Below are 15152 nucleotides of genomic sequence, written 5' to 3' on the forward strand. Positions count from 1 at the left end.
GGGATGCTGCTTGTCCCCATGGGATGTGTGAGCCAGCAGCCCCGTGGGTCCTTTGCAGGTGGACGAGCAGCTGTACCAGCTGCAGCACGAGCGAGCAGACCTCCTGAAACGCATTGACGAGGACCAGGAAGACCTGAATGAGCTGATGGCAAAGCACAAGGCTCTGATCGCCCAGGTAGGAGCCAGAGCAGTGGCAGTTTGGTGGCATGTCCCTCCCTGGGAGGGCACATGGCTGTCCCCGTGGGTGCACAGTGGCTCGGGGACCCTGGGAGGCAGATGTGGCAATGATAGGAAGGAATGGCTCACAGCTCCAGCTCCTCTCACCGACAGTTTGGAGTCTTCTATCAAGAGGTGTCTTGGCTTCAGCTTCAATAGCTGTAAAATTCTGTAGCATCTCTGTCTGGATCCCTTTGTATTCTTTCTTCCACTGTTTTCTCATGTGGAAGTCAAAAAGCACTGACAGACAGCACTGAGGCTTTCTGCGCAATACTCAGCCTGAGTCAGGCTCTCCCAAAGGATCATATCTGGAGCTGAGAGACCCCGAGGCTCCTGGGGGAGCAGGGGTGGGCTGGTGGGACTGACAGTTCCCAGCCTGGTGCCCCTTGCCGTGGTGTGATGGAGCTGGGAGTCTGTATCTGAAAGGACCCTGAGGACAGAAATGACCTTGACAACATGGTTTCTGTCCTGATCTACAACCACTTGTTTCAAAGATTAGGAAAGTTGCATTGAGTTGGGAAAATTAAGCACCTTCAGTCCTGGCTGTTTCAGTGGTGGGAGTTGCAGGCACCAGCCAACGTGCTGCCTCGCGCTCCTCACGACGTGCTCCCTCCGCTCCAAGCCCTCAGCTCTGTGCCACCCTGGGATTTCTCTCTCTGCAGTCGGCGACAGATATCACCCAGATCCGGGACCTGCAGACGCAGCTGGAGGATGTGAAGAAAGAAAAGCAGAGCCTTCAGGAGAAGGTAATTCCTGCCCAGCTCGTTGCACCCAGAGCTGAGGAGCAAGAGCCATCGCCCTCCTCTGACATCCCAGTGCCAGTCGTTCTTGGCTGAAATCACACCAAGTCTCCATTCCAGGAGTGCAAAACCTTTATGAAACACTCAGGTTCCTCTCCTTTTCCTGACATTCGTGTTCCCAAGAGCAGCGTGGTGCCAAAGCCGCTGGCTGCATCCCTGCAGGCCTCACCCGCGGGCAGGATGGGGCCAGGGTGGTCTGGGAGCTCTGCGGCAATGGCCTTGGGCTGGGAAAGCTGTCCCTGGCCAGGCTTTGGGATGGGGACCCCTCTTCTCCCACCTCCCTGCCCAAGCTGCTGGTGCTGGGACGGGGCTGACCTGGGGCGGGGGCTGCACATCCTCCCCTCTGCGACTGCACCCCCCCCCCGCCCCGAGTAACACACAAGTAATCTCATTAGCTGAAGTGCTTTACTGGAGCGTAGCTAAGCTGCCCAGGAATCAGAAGCAGGAGCTGGTCTCGCCCAGGAGGAGCGGGTGGTGCTTTAGAGATAGGCCAGATAAAAGAAGGCAAATTTCCGCACTTCTAGGACAAACACAAAATCTGAACCAAACTTGTACCGGGATTGCTAAAAGGGCATTTGCTCTGGAGATTTTGGTGTAACAGCTGAAGAAACAACTTGGTGCAAACAGCTTTCAACATGGGTTAACTGTGGATTTTTACGCCTGCTGTCCTCAAAGAGTTTTCTGAGAAGAGAAAAGCAAAAGAGACCTAGGCATGTGTCATCTTGCTGGCGCGTTTTTCATTCAAAAATACAAGTTAGCGTCATGCATTTATTATGTTGAAGTCCCTCAGGAACCCAAAGGTGATGCTTTTCCATAGTGCCTGGCAGCTCCAGCCAGGTCCTGCACATATCCCTGTGTCCCAGGAGCTGTGAGAGGTCCTTGGTGCGCATCCCACCAAGGAGAGGAATGGGTGGGGGACCTGGGGCCAGGACCAGGAGGTGTTTGCATGGTCAGGTGCTAACACAACCAATCCTCCCCAGCTGCAGGCAGCGCAGATGAAGGCAGCGCAGCTGGAGCAGAGCCCGGCTGAGCGCTCCATTGTCAGCCGGCAGGAAGCCCGCATCCGCGACCTGGAGAGCCAGCTGGACTTCCAGGCTGTGCAGATGAGGCGCTTTGAGGTACCAGGTTGCCACTGCTCGTGGAGGGGATGTGGGATCTGGGGAGGTGCAGTTTGCATGCAAAAAGCAGATGCAGTGATGGCACTGCCTTGGCTTTGTGGGGAGGAAGCACCTGGGAAGGGGTGGGGGGGACAGATGGGGACTTCAGGCAGGTTTCCTGTGCTTGTGTGCAGCCTGTATAGTTCATGCCACTACCATTATGTAAACGTGCTTTAGTGTGGTGTTTATTACAAGCCAACACTGGGTCCAGGAATATACCTTCTCTTCCTCTGGACAGAGTGTGGTGCGTGCTGACATCCATCACAGCACCTCTCTCATGAGCATCCCTGTGCTCTGGCATCACCAGGATATTGGGCTCAACCACAGTATTTCACTGTCCTCGTTAATCAGCATGTCTGCTGGTGCCCTGGGATATATTTTTGCTGTCACTTCTTCCCCAAGTCGTGCCACCCAAATATGTCCACCCCAGGGGCAAAGGAAAATGCTCTTGTGCCCCCAAAGCAGCAGCTGGCTGCGTGGGGGCCCTGGGGGGTGACACTGCCTGTCGTAGTGGCTGCAGAGCTGGCCACTCGCAAGTTTTCAGGGTGATGCTTGATAATAGTGACCGGCTCTGCGGCATGGGTCAGGGAGGGAGAGCTCTCCACATAGCTGATGCTCATGGAGAGCTTTGGAATTCCTCATCTCCATCTCCCTCACTTCACCTTGTATCCTCCTCACCTCTTCCCCAGGTGCTGGTGCTGCGCTTGCGGGACAGCATCATAAAGATGGGTGAGGAGCTGGAGAAGGCAGCTGAGTCGGAGGCACGGGAGAAGGAGAGCAGCCGGTACTACCAGAGGAGGATGGAGGACATGAAGGCTGAGATGGATGAGCTGGTGCAGAGGGAGCTGGAGTCCAGCCGCCGGCGTGTGGAGCTGGTAAGGGGGTGCTGCCCCCCGAGGCTTGCACAGCCCCGGGGCCTTGGAGGGGTTTGCTGCAGCAGGTCACCTCCCTGTAACCTGCCGATTGGATTGAAAGTCCCAGAAAAGTGGTGTTCTGCATTGTTCTTTGTGTGCGCTGTGTTTGGAGATGGAGCTGGTTGGTTTGCAGTTCACTGTCAGCTCTGCAAAATGCTGAGCAGTTGCACGGGTCATTCCTGCAGCTTCTGGTTTTACTGCAGAACCGCAGCAGTGCCGTGTGCTCCTCTGGCACCAGGGATATGCCCCGTCCTCCTGCCAGCCCCCACCTGCCCAAACCCAGCTTGTGGTGCCAGGGCTTAGCTCAAGCACCAGCTCCTCATTACACTCATGACCAAACAACCCCCCTGTGGCATGGCCGCGTGTCTGATGGTGCTGACAAGCAGCAAACCTGCTCTGAGTGCACAAAGCCCCAACCGCATTAGGAGTACAGCAAAAATAGATTTACTTCATTTTAAAATCCTCTATGAGCATCTCTTTTCATGTTGTGGGTTTTTTTTTTCCAGTAAACAAAAGGAAAGCCTTGCTCCCAAGCAGTAATTGAAAGATATTGCATTTCTGCTGGCAGCAGAGCCACATTAGAAGCAGTTATTTTATCAATAATCTTTTATTTAACAATCAAGGAGATTTCAGTGTTTATTTCGCCCTGAGTTTGCCAGCCTGTCTGAAGGGAATGGGGCTTTAGTGTGAATTATTCCGAATCCCCTGCCTGTGCTGTGAACAGGCTTTGTCTTCGCTCTGCCAGCCTGGATCTCTGTGCTTGGGCACAGCTCAGACTGCCAGGTCACCCTCCCTGGGCACAAAATGGGTCTCCTGGCTGGGTCAGAGTTGTGCAGCCATCAATGCTCTCCAGAGTCCTGAGATTTAAAAAGCAGAGGCTTTGCTGGGTGCAGCCGGGGTGCCCCGGGGCCAGCTGCTGCTGCCCCCTGTGGTGCCGAGCGAGACGGGGCTTCAGCTGCTGTGATAACTGTGTGTTTGTTGCAGCTTTGTTAGAAATGTGGTGTTTTGGAACACAGTTGCGCTATTAGGATACAGTTGGATTCTTTTAACTGTATTTTTGTATTTGTGCATGTATTTTTAGAAGCTTTTTGAATGTTTCATATGGGGATGTGGATGACGGATGTAGCAAGAGACTCAGTCTCCTTAGCATGCCTCTGTTCTCACAAATGAAGTTTGTGAAGAAGTTTGAAAGGGATTTTAGAGGCACCTCCCTGGAATAAGATGCAAAACCCCATAAACATACAAACTCGCAAGCCAATACTGAGGAGCACCCAGACATTTGGGGTTCTCTAGCACCTGTTGCAGGGGTCAGGGTGACTCCCCCAAGGACTGTCACAGAACCCCGGGGCTGGTCTGAGCTGGTCAGGCAATTGATCTGTGGGAACCGGGGTTCTCCGAGCCCCTGGGAGCTGCCGTGGTGTTACCGGGAACAGGGACATTCCCCCGGCCTGTGTGCCCTTAACAGCACTTAAAACATCACGAGAGAGCTGTGATCACAGAGCCCAGCCCTGCTGTCGAGCCGCTGGTGGAGAGCATCAATAGTTAATAGAAAGCCACTTATGGCTCTGCTCCTGTTAAATCCCCCATTAATTATAAATACTGCATGAATTATTCACTTAACATTACTTAAGTCATGGTCTGCACCTAACAATATTTTTTTTAAATGTATTTAATAAACAGTTGCAAGGTTGTGGACTTGCCACACACTGTCAGGGTGTAAGCAATGCATCAAAGGGATGAATTCATTGTGCATGTTGGGTTAGAAATCCTCTCTTGTTTCCTGAACTCCTAAGAGCTGGTGCCTATGTACAAGGTATTTTATTCTCACAGCTCATGTTTATCAGTGGTGGAGGTTCTTGAAGATCCTGTCCCACCATCCCTGCACCTTCAGCCAGGCTGAGCACAGGTATTTTCACCCCTCCCTTGTTTCGGCTGCAGCTTTGGGCAGTTGGGAGGAGGCAGGTTCGTGCCGTTCACTCGCAGCAGGGAAAACCCAGCGAGAGGCAGGGCTGGGAGCTGGGGAGCTGGCTGCCAGGCAGATGGCTCTGCCTGATGAATTTTGTAAGAAGAATGGGTTTTGAACACCCTCCAAGCCCCGTGCCACCGCAGCGAGGGAGGCATGTTTTCTAACGGGCGGGGCAGCACTTGGCCTTGGTTGCATCTCTCTTTGCTCCTGTTGCATGTACTGAATTTTCTCTGTGGAGCTGTAGCTCCTCTTCTGATACAATCTGGATCCTAGCCCGCAGCAGCATCTCGTTCCTCACCCAGGCGAGACCCTGGGGCCCCAGCAGAAACTGAGTCCTAGTGAGAAGCGAGAGGTGGATTTATAGCTTAGAGTCAATCCTGGGGAGCTTAGAAACAATCCCGGTCCCTTCGCTCATCGTGTACACACACGCGTGAGTGCTTGTCCTGACACGAGCATCCCTGCGTGCCGCTGCAGGGAGGATGGAGCTGGGGCTGGGACCAGGCGGGGGCTGGGGGGTGGGTGACAAGCTGCTGTCACTGCGGCTGGGACTTCCCTCCTGATGTTGTTGTTAGGGCAGGATGGGGCTGGGTGCTGGGCACAGCTCCTGGCTGGGGTGCTCTGGAGATGATGGTCCATCATGAGCATAGTGGGGAGGTTTCCTTTCAGGTGCTCTCTTAAAATCAGGTCTATTTAATGAAGCTGTGAAAACCATCAGCATAATAATTAACTATTTTTACTGAAAATGGAAGTACAGGTGTGAAGACAGTCTTCACAGCTTTGGTTGTTGATTTTTAAAGGTGAGAGTCACAGTGTAAAGAAACTTTCTTCCTGGTTTTCAGGGTGGCAGATCTCCTTTGGAACGCAGCCCTGTGATTGCCCCGCGATCCAGCATGCTGTACCACATTACAGCCTGAGCTCTAGAATTTTCTTTTCATTTGCAAGCTTTAAAGATTTTTTGGTGCTTTCAGTGAACTCGAGAAGCGAAGTGGGAGCTGTTTGTGCCCCCAGTGTGATCGCCACACTCCCACCCCAGCAAAGCCACAGGTCCCAGCAGGGTCCCAGCCAAACCCTCTGCTGTCCCCACTGGCTCTTTGCTTTAAAAACTAATGACCCTAACTAAGTGTAAGGACAATTATCATCAAAAGGAGCCAGTCCTTAGAGGTGAGGTTGGGTGATGGAGGAGCTGTGAGTGAAAACTTGACTGTGTACACACCAGTTAGGCCTGTTGTACTGCAGGAGTGGGATTTCTGCCATTAAAGAAGTAAATTCTTCAGGAAATCAGCAGCACTTGTGGCTGCTCACACCAATTACCAGTAACACCGGTGTCTGTGAGCACAGAAAGAGCCTCTTACCCGTCTCACTTTAGACTTAACTGTGGAAATTTTGTCACTTCAAACTTTCTGAAAACCTGCAAGTTAATTGCTTAATTAAAAATAATAATAATTGATGAATACTGCAGGTGTACACGAAATTATTCAACTATAAGCCATCCAAATTAGACTAATTAGATTACACTTCACTTCAGGCGTATGGGAGCATGCAAAGGTTATGTTTTGACAGCAGAACCACAAACAAAAATAAAAGCCGGTGCTGAGGACGCGGCGGTGGATGCTCTGTGGTGCCTGCCTCGGCATCCTTTATAGTCACATAAATTATTTCACTACTGTTGTTGCTTAGCTCTTTTTAACTTATCTTCAAATGCTTCCGAGATAAAATTAGATGAAAAAGAAACTCTTAAGAAAAAGAGGTTTCAGAAATCCTTTTCCAGAGAGCAATGAAAGCAAAAGCGGGATGTGGAGAGCTGGGGAGATGAGGGGTGGGAGCTGCCCAGGCAGCTTCAGCAGAGCCACATGAACAGGCGGGTTATGAGTGTTATCAATAAATGTATTTTCCCCTTTATTTCCTCCCTCTCCTTCCTGCTCAGAGGAAACAAAATGCCAACAACACTCAGCAGTTCATCCCAGGTGAGGATGTAAATGCTCAGACCAGTTACTGTATTATTATAAAAGGAAAATGTTTCTTGCATTTACATTTAGATTGAAACAACATGTGTCAAGGGTGCCTAGTGGCTCCCTGGGATAACAGTGACCTGACGTGAGGACCATTCTTGCCAGTTCATATGATAAAAACAGCTTTTTTTGCATTTGAAATTTAATTATATTGGCATAAGTATTCCCTTAATTAAGACAGTTGTATGGTACAGAGTAAAACAAAGTTCCTCTGTGCATGAGCCTCAGGCTCGAGCACTGGGATGAGGGGTCTCTGGGGTTCGCAGCCCCCTCCCTGCCGCAGTGCTGTCATTAGGAGCAGAGGGCTGATCAAGGCAGCTGTCTGTGATTTTTGCACTGATTTGAGCCCAAAATGCTGAGCAGCACATTTACTTGCAGCATTTTCCCTTGCTCTGCCCCTGGCCCAGCTGTAGCTGTTCCTCCTCCTGGCTGCAGCATCCCCAGAGCTGTGGATGAGCTGAACCCCAGCTGGAAGGCAGGAACAGCAACTAAGTGGGACCAGTTCTTTTCCCCACATCTTGCTGCGGATTCATATCACCAGATTTCTCTTTACAGTAGCAGCTGAACCCCGAGAGCTGACGTTCCCTTTCCGCAGAGGCTGGCGTGAGTCGTGGAGCAGCTCCAGGTTATTCCCTGGATGTGGCCAGTGCTTTCCTCTGCGTTCAACCTGCCCACGTCCCTGGGGTGATGCCGATGACAGTCCCTTCGCTGGAAGGAGTCTCTTTTAGCAGCATCACTGTGCTTGAGCAGTGTCAGCTCTCATTAAGAAAGAGGGATTTTCAGGCTTACATTCAAGGTTACCTGCAGTGCGTAGAGCCCACGGCCGTGTGGTTCCCGAAGTTTGTTCAGGGCCAGGGTGCTGAGGGGTGTGCGCCACTGTGTGCCCAGCTGCCTCCCTGCCAGTCACTGTCAGGTTAATAACAGCAGAACGGAAAAAAGGAATTAAATGCAGCCAGTGAACTATATTCAATTTGCACCATATCCTGGAGCCGAGGAACTAGTTCAATAGAGACTCTTATCAGCCGGTTTGAAGGGCTGAGCTTTTTATCTAGTGGTTGTTTCACTGCCTGGTCTTGGAGTCACAAAGAGCTGAATACAGGCACGTAGCCAGGCGAGGCTTGGGCATTTCTGCCCTTGGGCTTTTCTCCTTTCTGGAGTGAGCGTTTCCCTGTGTGCCCCTTCCCAAGCCCCCGGCGTGGGAGCATCTCTGCTGCTGGGCAATGGGCCGTCCCCATGTGACTCAGAGCAGATTCTGTAACAAGACGGGTCCTTTCCACCCTCTGCATTTGCCCCAGCCAGGAGGACATCAAAGAGCTTGACAGTGCCGAGTTTAAGAAAGCTACTTGGCAGTGTTCAGGTTTTTACCAAAAGCAGCCTGTTTCCAGAAGCCACTGTGAAGCCGTGCAACCCAAACTGGGGTATTTCTTTGCATGTTTTGATAAACTGAAATGCTCTTCCCCCCAGGCCCATGTGCCCGGTGATCCCAGGGCTTCCATTATTTACTGTGACAGTCTGCCAGCTCCTGCACCCCGGCCTGTCGCAGCCCGCGCTGCAAATCATCTCTCACCTTGTCACCACCGAGATGGCAATTTTACAGCTGGCAGCTTCAATCACGTTGAATTTGCAGCTCGTGCTCTGTCTCCTTCTCTGTTGTGTGACGGTTTAGAAAACAGCACAAAGATTTCCTTCCTGGCTGAAAGGACTCAGGATCCGATGGGGACGGTGCTGCTCAGCCGCAGCGGTGGCAGCGCCGGGTCGGCATCCTCGCTGTGCCATGAGGCCAGCCGACTGCAGGCTGTGCCGCATCCGTGGAGGCATCTGGGTTGTGCTGCTCATCTAACTTTTCCTCCCTGTGGTTTAAATTATGAACTGAGTTTCTGTGTTTTCTAGGGCATCCCTCACTCCCAGGAAGGAATGTGGGGGGTTGGAGCCAGATCGAACACATTTCTCTCTACAAAGTTTGTTTTATTACTTGTCCAGGTTTTATACTCTATGTTGGGCTGAGCCATATCTGTGCTTCCCCCACACTGGTCTGGCTGGATCAAGGGAACATTACTCTACTAATTATCACCGGGAAGGCTGTTTGATCCTAGACCTGATGATCCTAGTGTGGCCGTGTCCCTAAAACCAGGGTCACCCTCCCCTCCCCAGAGTTCAGCTCAGTTTCCATGCAATAATTGCTGGTGGATTCTTATGTTCTGCACTGTGCGTGGGACTTTTGTTTCATGTCTGAGCCTTCTTCCATTGTGGGGGATGTTATCTGGTCACAGAGGGGTTCAGAGTCTTTTTCTCCTTGTGTAGGATGCAGTTTACATTTTACAAGCCATTACACGTGCAGCGGGGTGCAGCAGCCCCGGCCGGGCACTGGGCATGGGGTGCTTCAGCAGACCCCATGTTTTGAGGTGCCCTGGGGGGATGCAGGGCTGACTCAGTGCCAACCCCGCAGGAGCAGCAGCTGGCAGAGCTGGCCGCCGTGCGGCAGGGGCTGCAGACTGACCTGGGCACCTCCATCCGCCGCATCGCCCATCTGCAGCTGGCCCTGGAGGAGCTGCGTCCCGGTGAAGAGAGTGATGCCGAGAGGTGAGGCGAGGGCTGTGGGGGGCCTTGGGGGCTGTGGGGCTGCGGCGGGGCAGGCTCATTGTGTTGCGGGCTTGGAGGATGCTGCACCAACAATGGTGATGCCAGGGTTGTTGAGGCTGCACATCTGTGCATCCTCACGTGTTTTTGCGGCAGCAACACATGTTTATGAACACAGAACTTCATGTTAATGACAGGATTCATGAAAAAGTGTCACTCTTAAAATCACACCAAACAAAAAAGGGTGGAAATAGTTCCCTGCGCAGAGCAGTCTCCTGTCCCTAGCAGTGTGATGTGCACCAGTGCTGGATTTATAGATTGAAATTCCTGCCCTTTGCTCAGTCCCAGGAGCTGGGGGAGTGGAGGAACCAATGAAGCTACGTAATTTTGGTGGAGGGTTTTACTAGGTAAAAAACGGAAAAAAATTCCATCGACTTTTTCAGGTCTTTTTCTACAGTCCCCCAACTTTCCCCTCTGCTACACCACTAAAGTGGCCTAATGACAAATTAACATAAAATAGATAAATGCATTTAAAAAAGAAAAGCAGAGATGTCTTTGTCACCATGCCATGAAAAGAGTTTTTCTATATGTAGCGATTAAACCACGGAAGGGTGAAGTAGAAACTATGAGCTCAGAAATTCGCTACTTCCTAAACCAGGAGCGATTTTCAATACAATTGACACATCAGCAGGAGGTGAGAAGCGCTTCCTGGCAGGGATGGCCACAGCTGTATGTGCAGGAAAAATGGTGTTTCTGCTCCCTGCCCTCGGCTGGTGCGGTGTGCTGCCAGTGCAAATGCAACACCCGCTGCAGCAGCACCTGTCGCTGTGATGGGGTGCAGGCAGCTCTGTTCCCGGGGCAGCACAGGCAGCAGTGGGGTTTTCCTGCCCACATCCACAGGGCACTGATAAAGCATGAGGGAAATAGGGGATGGCAGCAGCAATGGCACAAGGAGTGCGTTACTTGGGAAGGTTTTTTTTTATGTGACCTGTGCCAGTGTCACAGAGCAGCCAGAGCAGAGCCCCCCGTTCACCCCCACACCTGCTCCGGGACTGTGCCTGGTGCTGCCAGCCCTCCTGCCCACACAACGTAATGGGGTCTCTCCTCTTTCCACAGGGACACTCGCTCCAGTGTCGGCTCTACACTCAGTCTGGAGCCCACAGAGAGCATCATGTCCTGGCCGGGGTCATCTGCGGGCTGGTCATCCCCGACGGGTACCAGCGTGGCCGGGAGCATCTCAGCACAGTCTGTCGGCAGCCGCAGCACCCAAGGACCGAGGTAAGGGACCCCTGCCCATCCTGGGCACGGCCACCTCTGCGGTAGCACCTGCATGGGGTACGGCTGGAGGTTTCCTCTGGGGAAACCACAGGTGCTTGGTGCCAGCTCCAGAATCTTGCAGATGCATGGAGGATAGAAAAATATCTTGCAGCAGCAGCAAGCCACCACAAAGGTGTTCAAAACCCTCCTGTGTTTTCGGTTTTTTTAAAAAGCACGAGAGGCAGGAGCAGGCAGCACCAGTTTCCCAGCATTTGGGCGCAGAAAAGTAGCCATGGGCACCCTGCCCTGTCAGGTGACAAGGACAGCAGGCAGAGCTGCCAGCCCCAGCAGCTGCCATCCTGTCATCAGCCTCTGCATGGCTACATTTGGGCCTGCCCCCCTGCCTGCATCCCTGCCCACAGCCCCTTGAATGGGGGGACACACATGGCAGGTGAACCCCGTAACTCCCTCTGCAGAGCTGAACAACCCAAATTGCTGCGCATCCCTGGAGGCTCCCACATGCTCTCTGGTGTTTGTTCTGTGGGTCCTGCAGACGCAGGGATGGTGGCGCCTGGGCTGTGCTCCTTTTGGGACGTGCAGAACGGAGCTTGGGGGGACCCGTGGTATTTAAGGTCAAAATATCAAATCAAGGAAGGCAGTCACTGCCACGCCAGGATCAGTGAAATGCTAGATGAAAGTTGCTACATCAAAAACATGCTTCAAGCGGTATAATATCCCTTGATGTATTCTCTAGAGATAATTTAAAGAGGCAATGCAGCCTATTTGAGGATTTGTATGCCATATGCTCGCCTTTCGCTGCTGAGGAAACAGTATGCATTTATACAGTTCTAATATAAAATATGTTAATTTTTGACGGTAATGCTAATGGGCTGTGAGGGAGAGAGCAGCTGGCCCAGCTCGCTGAGACCCTGCACCCCAGCACCCATCACAAAAGTAATTCCTCAGCATCGCTTAGTGGTCTTTGGGCCAAATAACCCAGCTCTGATCATCAGTGAATGGTAGCAAATCAGAAGTTACGGCTAATATCATGTTTCTGAGCTGAAATACACTGGGTTTTTAATGAAAGGGCAGGTATGTAGGCTTGGGGATTAAAAAAATAATTTAGTGGACTGACTGTGACCATTGTGAGAGGCAGTTTGTACCTAGACCTGGAGACAGTGTGACAACCTGCCTCCGTCCTGGGGGTCATGAAAAAGCAAATTGCAAATCCTGGTGTTGTAACCGTGTTTGGCTTCAGCTGATCAAAGATGGAAATAGTGGAGAGGAGGCTATGTGAAATGCAAACAAACAGACGATGAGACTGGTAAGGTAATAAAAATGAGATCAGCGAAACGAGCTCTTCCTCATTAAGATTCCTTTGTCTTACATAAGCACCCGGTAATGAAAAATGAATCTTCCTTGCATTCGCTTCTCAGCGCTACATATGGGATATTTCCTGAACAAACAGCTGCCAAAAGCCAGAGGAAAGCATAGAAGGCTGTTATCGTCAGTGTAGTGTACAGGAATGAGAGATTTGATTAACATTTTCTTTAATTCTCTGCTATTTAAATGCTTGTACAAAATGTTGGCCAGCAGGGCTAAGCCTCAATAAATACAGCACATTGCAGAGCTGGAATAAACTCTCAGTTTTTTTCTTACGAAGCCAATTCAGAACTTTATGCATTCATTCTGCCCCTTGCCGGGCACATAAGGGTTACATCGCAATAGAGGGGCTGGTCCTGGGTGCAAGAAGGGATGGGCCTGCAGCCACTGTGTCCTGCATCCCATGGCACGGCAGCATCCCCAGCCCCGACATTGCCCTGGCTTCTCCCTGGCATCCTATCCTCTTCCACTTCAGTTCACAAAATCAGGAGCCCAGGTCCCAAGGCTGGTGGGGAATCCAACATGTTTCTTTTTAAACATTATTGTGTCAAAAGCAAATCATTATATGGGAAACTGGGAGCTCTTCTGTAGAGGATGATGTGACAAGAAAATCCTCTCCTGACAGAAATTAGGCCAGTCTCTTTTCTGTCCCTGAAATGGAGTTTTCTTGGCTTTATTTATGCGCTACCAGGAAAAGCATCTGAACCACGCTTTCATCCCTGGTCATGTGTTGCAAAGCATGTGTGGATTTTATTGTATAAATTATTTCAACTAGCATAATTGTAATCATGTTAATTGCTGTGTAATCTTCACTAATTATTGTTGTGTGTCATTTGCTTTGGTGTAAATGGCATATTGCAGAACTCCAGTTGGCTTACTGATGCCTTCTGAGTTCTACATCGGGCCCCGCGTTGCCTTTGGCTGGGGTAGCCCTGGCTGTGGCTATGGCAAGGAGCAGCACCGTGCTCGGCCAAGCGTGCCCGGGGTCCTGTCCCACAGCATCACCCTCCTCTGGCACTCCCAGAGGTTATTCCAAGCCATGGGGAGTTATCGCCAGCACCGCAGCCTTTAGCCTGCGATGTGTGGGGGAGCAGAAGATGCTGCAGGATGGGATGGGACCGTCCCGCATGTGTGCTGTCTTGAGTATGGCCAAGAGGATGATAGCCCTGATTTTGGTGGGTACAGTTAAAAGAACAAAGGATCAGGATGCTGGTACAGTGGTGTGGGGTGCAGCTGCAGTGGCACAGTGTGACCGGTGGCGGGGGACAGCAGCCTGGCTTCCCCAGCCATGGCAGCACCAGTCTCTGGGCACGTTCTATCAGAAACGTGTTGCATGGGAGAAATTACCTTGTGGTGCTCAAGCTCCTTTTGCAGAAATTAATTAGTTGGCACAGAGGGGTGATTTCAGTGCACCTCTGATGCTACCACCCTCACATGTGCTGGGATGTGCTGTGGTGGTTGTGGCTGGTGCCGGGGTAGGTGACAGCTTGAAGCCACTGCAGGGAGGGTCTCTGGAGGTAGGTGAAGCAGGTTTTGGCTTCCTAGGATGGGAAGCAATGGTGGATTTTACTGGTAGGACCCAGGCATTTTAGCTGCTGGAGAGCAAGAGCAGAAGCATCAAAAGCGGAGAAATCCCTGCAGCGTTTCCCCACCGCACAGTGCCTTTTTGCTGCTAACGTAAACCCTGAGGAGTATTTGCATTTTCATTTAAAATCCAATTAGGCCCCACGTGCACTCACCAGGCAGCTGCTGTTTCTCAGAGTTAACATGCCATGACCTTGGCACTGATCTGCCGCACGGGCACCGCACACACCAACCACGGCCTGGAGAGATTTCTGGTTGGAAGGGACCTTCAAAGATGTGGCTTCCCTGGGGAAATCAGCCCCCCTTCCATGTGTGCAGTTGGGTTTTGCTTAATGAATGCAGTTCACAGGAATTGTTGAGTGAGACAAGGATGAATGGGGCGGCCTTGGGCTTTAGCTCTTCTGCTGACAGCCAGGGCACGGCGAGCGTGGGCAGGAGATGCTCCATGTCACAGAGGTCCCTGCTGGGAGCCCGGGGGTTGTGGGGACTTGTGCTGGCCACGAGAGCTGGAGAACAATCCCATATTTGCAGCTTTCACTCCATTTCAGGCTCTAAATGTTTTCGTAAAAATAGTAACTGTGCATCACGCTGAACAGCACGATAAATAGCAGAGTGTAAACTGTCCGTGTTCACAGGCCATTAGTGTTTCTTACCTCTCATGCTCACTTTTATCTCAGTCTTAAAACCCAAAGAAAAATATCAAAGCTGGCTGTTTAATTTATGAAACCAGTCGTGCAGCAGTCAGTTTACAATGTTATTTGGAAATGTAGAGAGCGATTGGAGCAATTTTCTTACAAATTCTCATGGAAGGATTACACCAGTTATTTAAGTAAGACACAACTTAGGCTCCTAAAAACCATCATTATTGAAATGTCTCCAAGTATTAATCAGCGGTGAGGCTTCAGCAATGAGGGTGCAGCGGCATGGGGTAGCTCTGGAGGTTGCTGCATTCCAGGGAGATTAAATCTCTGGTTAATTCATTTTGCATTGAATGACCAAACGGTCTGGGTTTGTTTAATGAGCTGCGGGCTCAGGACACGGTGCCAAGCGCTGAGGCCAGGTGGGCACCTGCTCCCTTACCCCATCGCTGCTGCGATTGTTCATGTTTCCCAGCCCTAGAATTTACCTCCAACCCACCTCGGCATGTAAATTATTTCACGGGTCAGTGGAGCCTGGTCCGAATGGGTCCTGGGCCATGGCTGGATTATCCACTCTCCTCTGTTGCCATGGCAACCCTGGCATTCCCAGGGCAGGATGCTGCGTTACTGATGTCAAACGTGACCACTGCT

The 15152-nt window shown here is 51.4% G+C and overlaps 1 protein-coding gene across 5 annotated transcripts in view; it reads left to right on the plus strand.

Moving 5' to 3' along the window:
* Positions 1-15152, plus strand: part of MYO18B (myosin XVIIIB) — a 64233-nt gene that overhangs the window by 41925 nt on the left and 7156 nt on the right. For 4 of the 5 annotated variants that reach the window (XM_065033636.1, XM_065033637.1, XM_065033634.1 and 1 more), the window contains exons 36-41: positions 59-175; positions 879-962; positions 1997-2134; positions 2863-3048; positions 9509-9642; positions 10756-10917. In XM_065033636.1, coding sequence (XP_064889708.1) covers positions 59-175; positions 879-962; positions 1997-2134; positions 2863-3048; positions 9509-9642; positions 10756-10917 — 821 coding nt within the window. The other variant, XM_065033638.1, reaches the window with a different exon arrangement.

The sequence above is a fragment of the Columba livia genome, chromosome 17, assembly GCF_036013475.1.
Source record: "Columba livia isolate bColLiv1 breed racing homer chromosome 17, bColLiv1.pat.W.v2, whole genome shotgun sequence".
NCBI lineage: Eukaryota > Metazoa > Chordata > Aves > Columbiformes > Columbidae > Columba > Columba livia.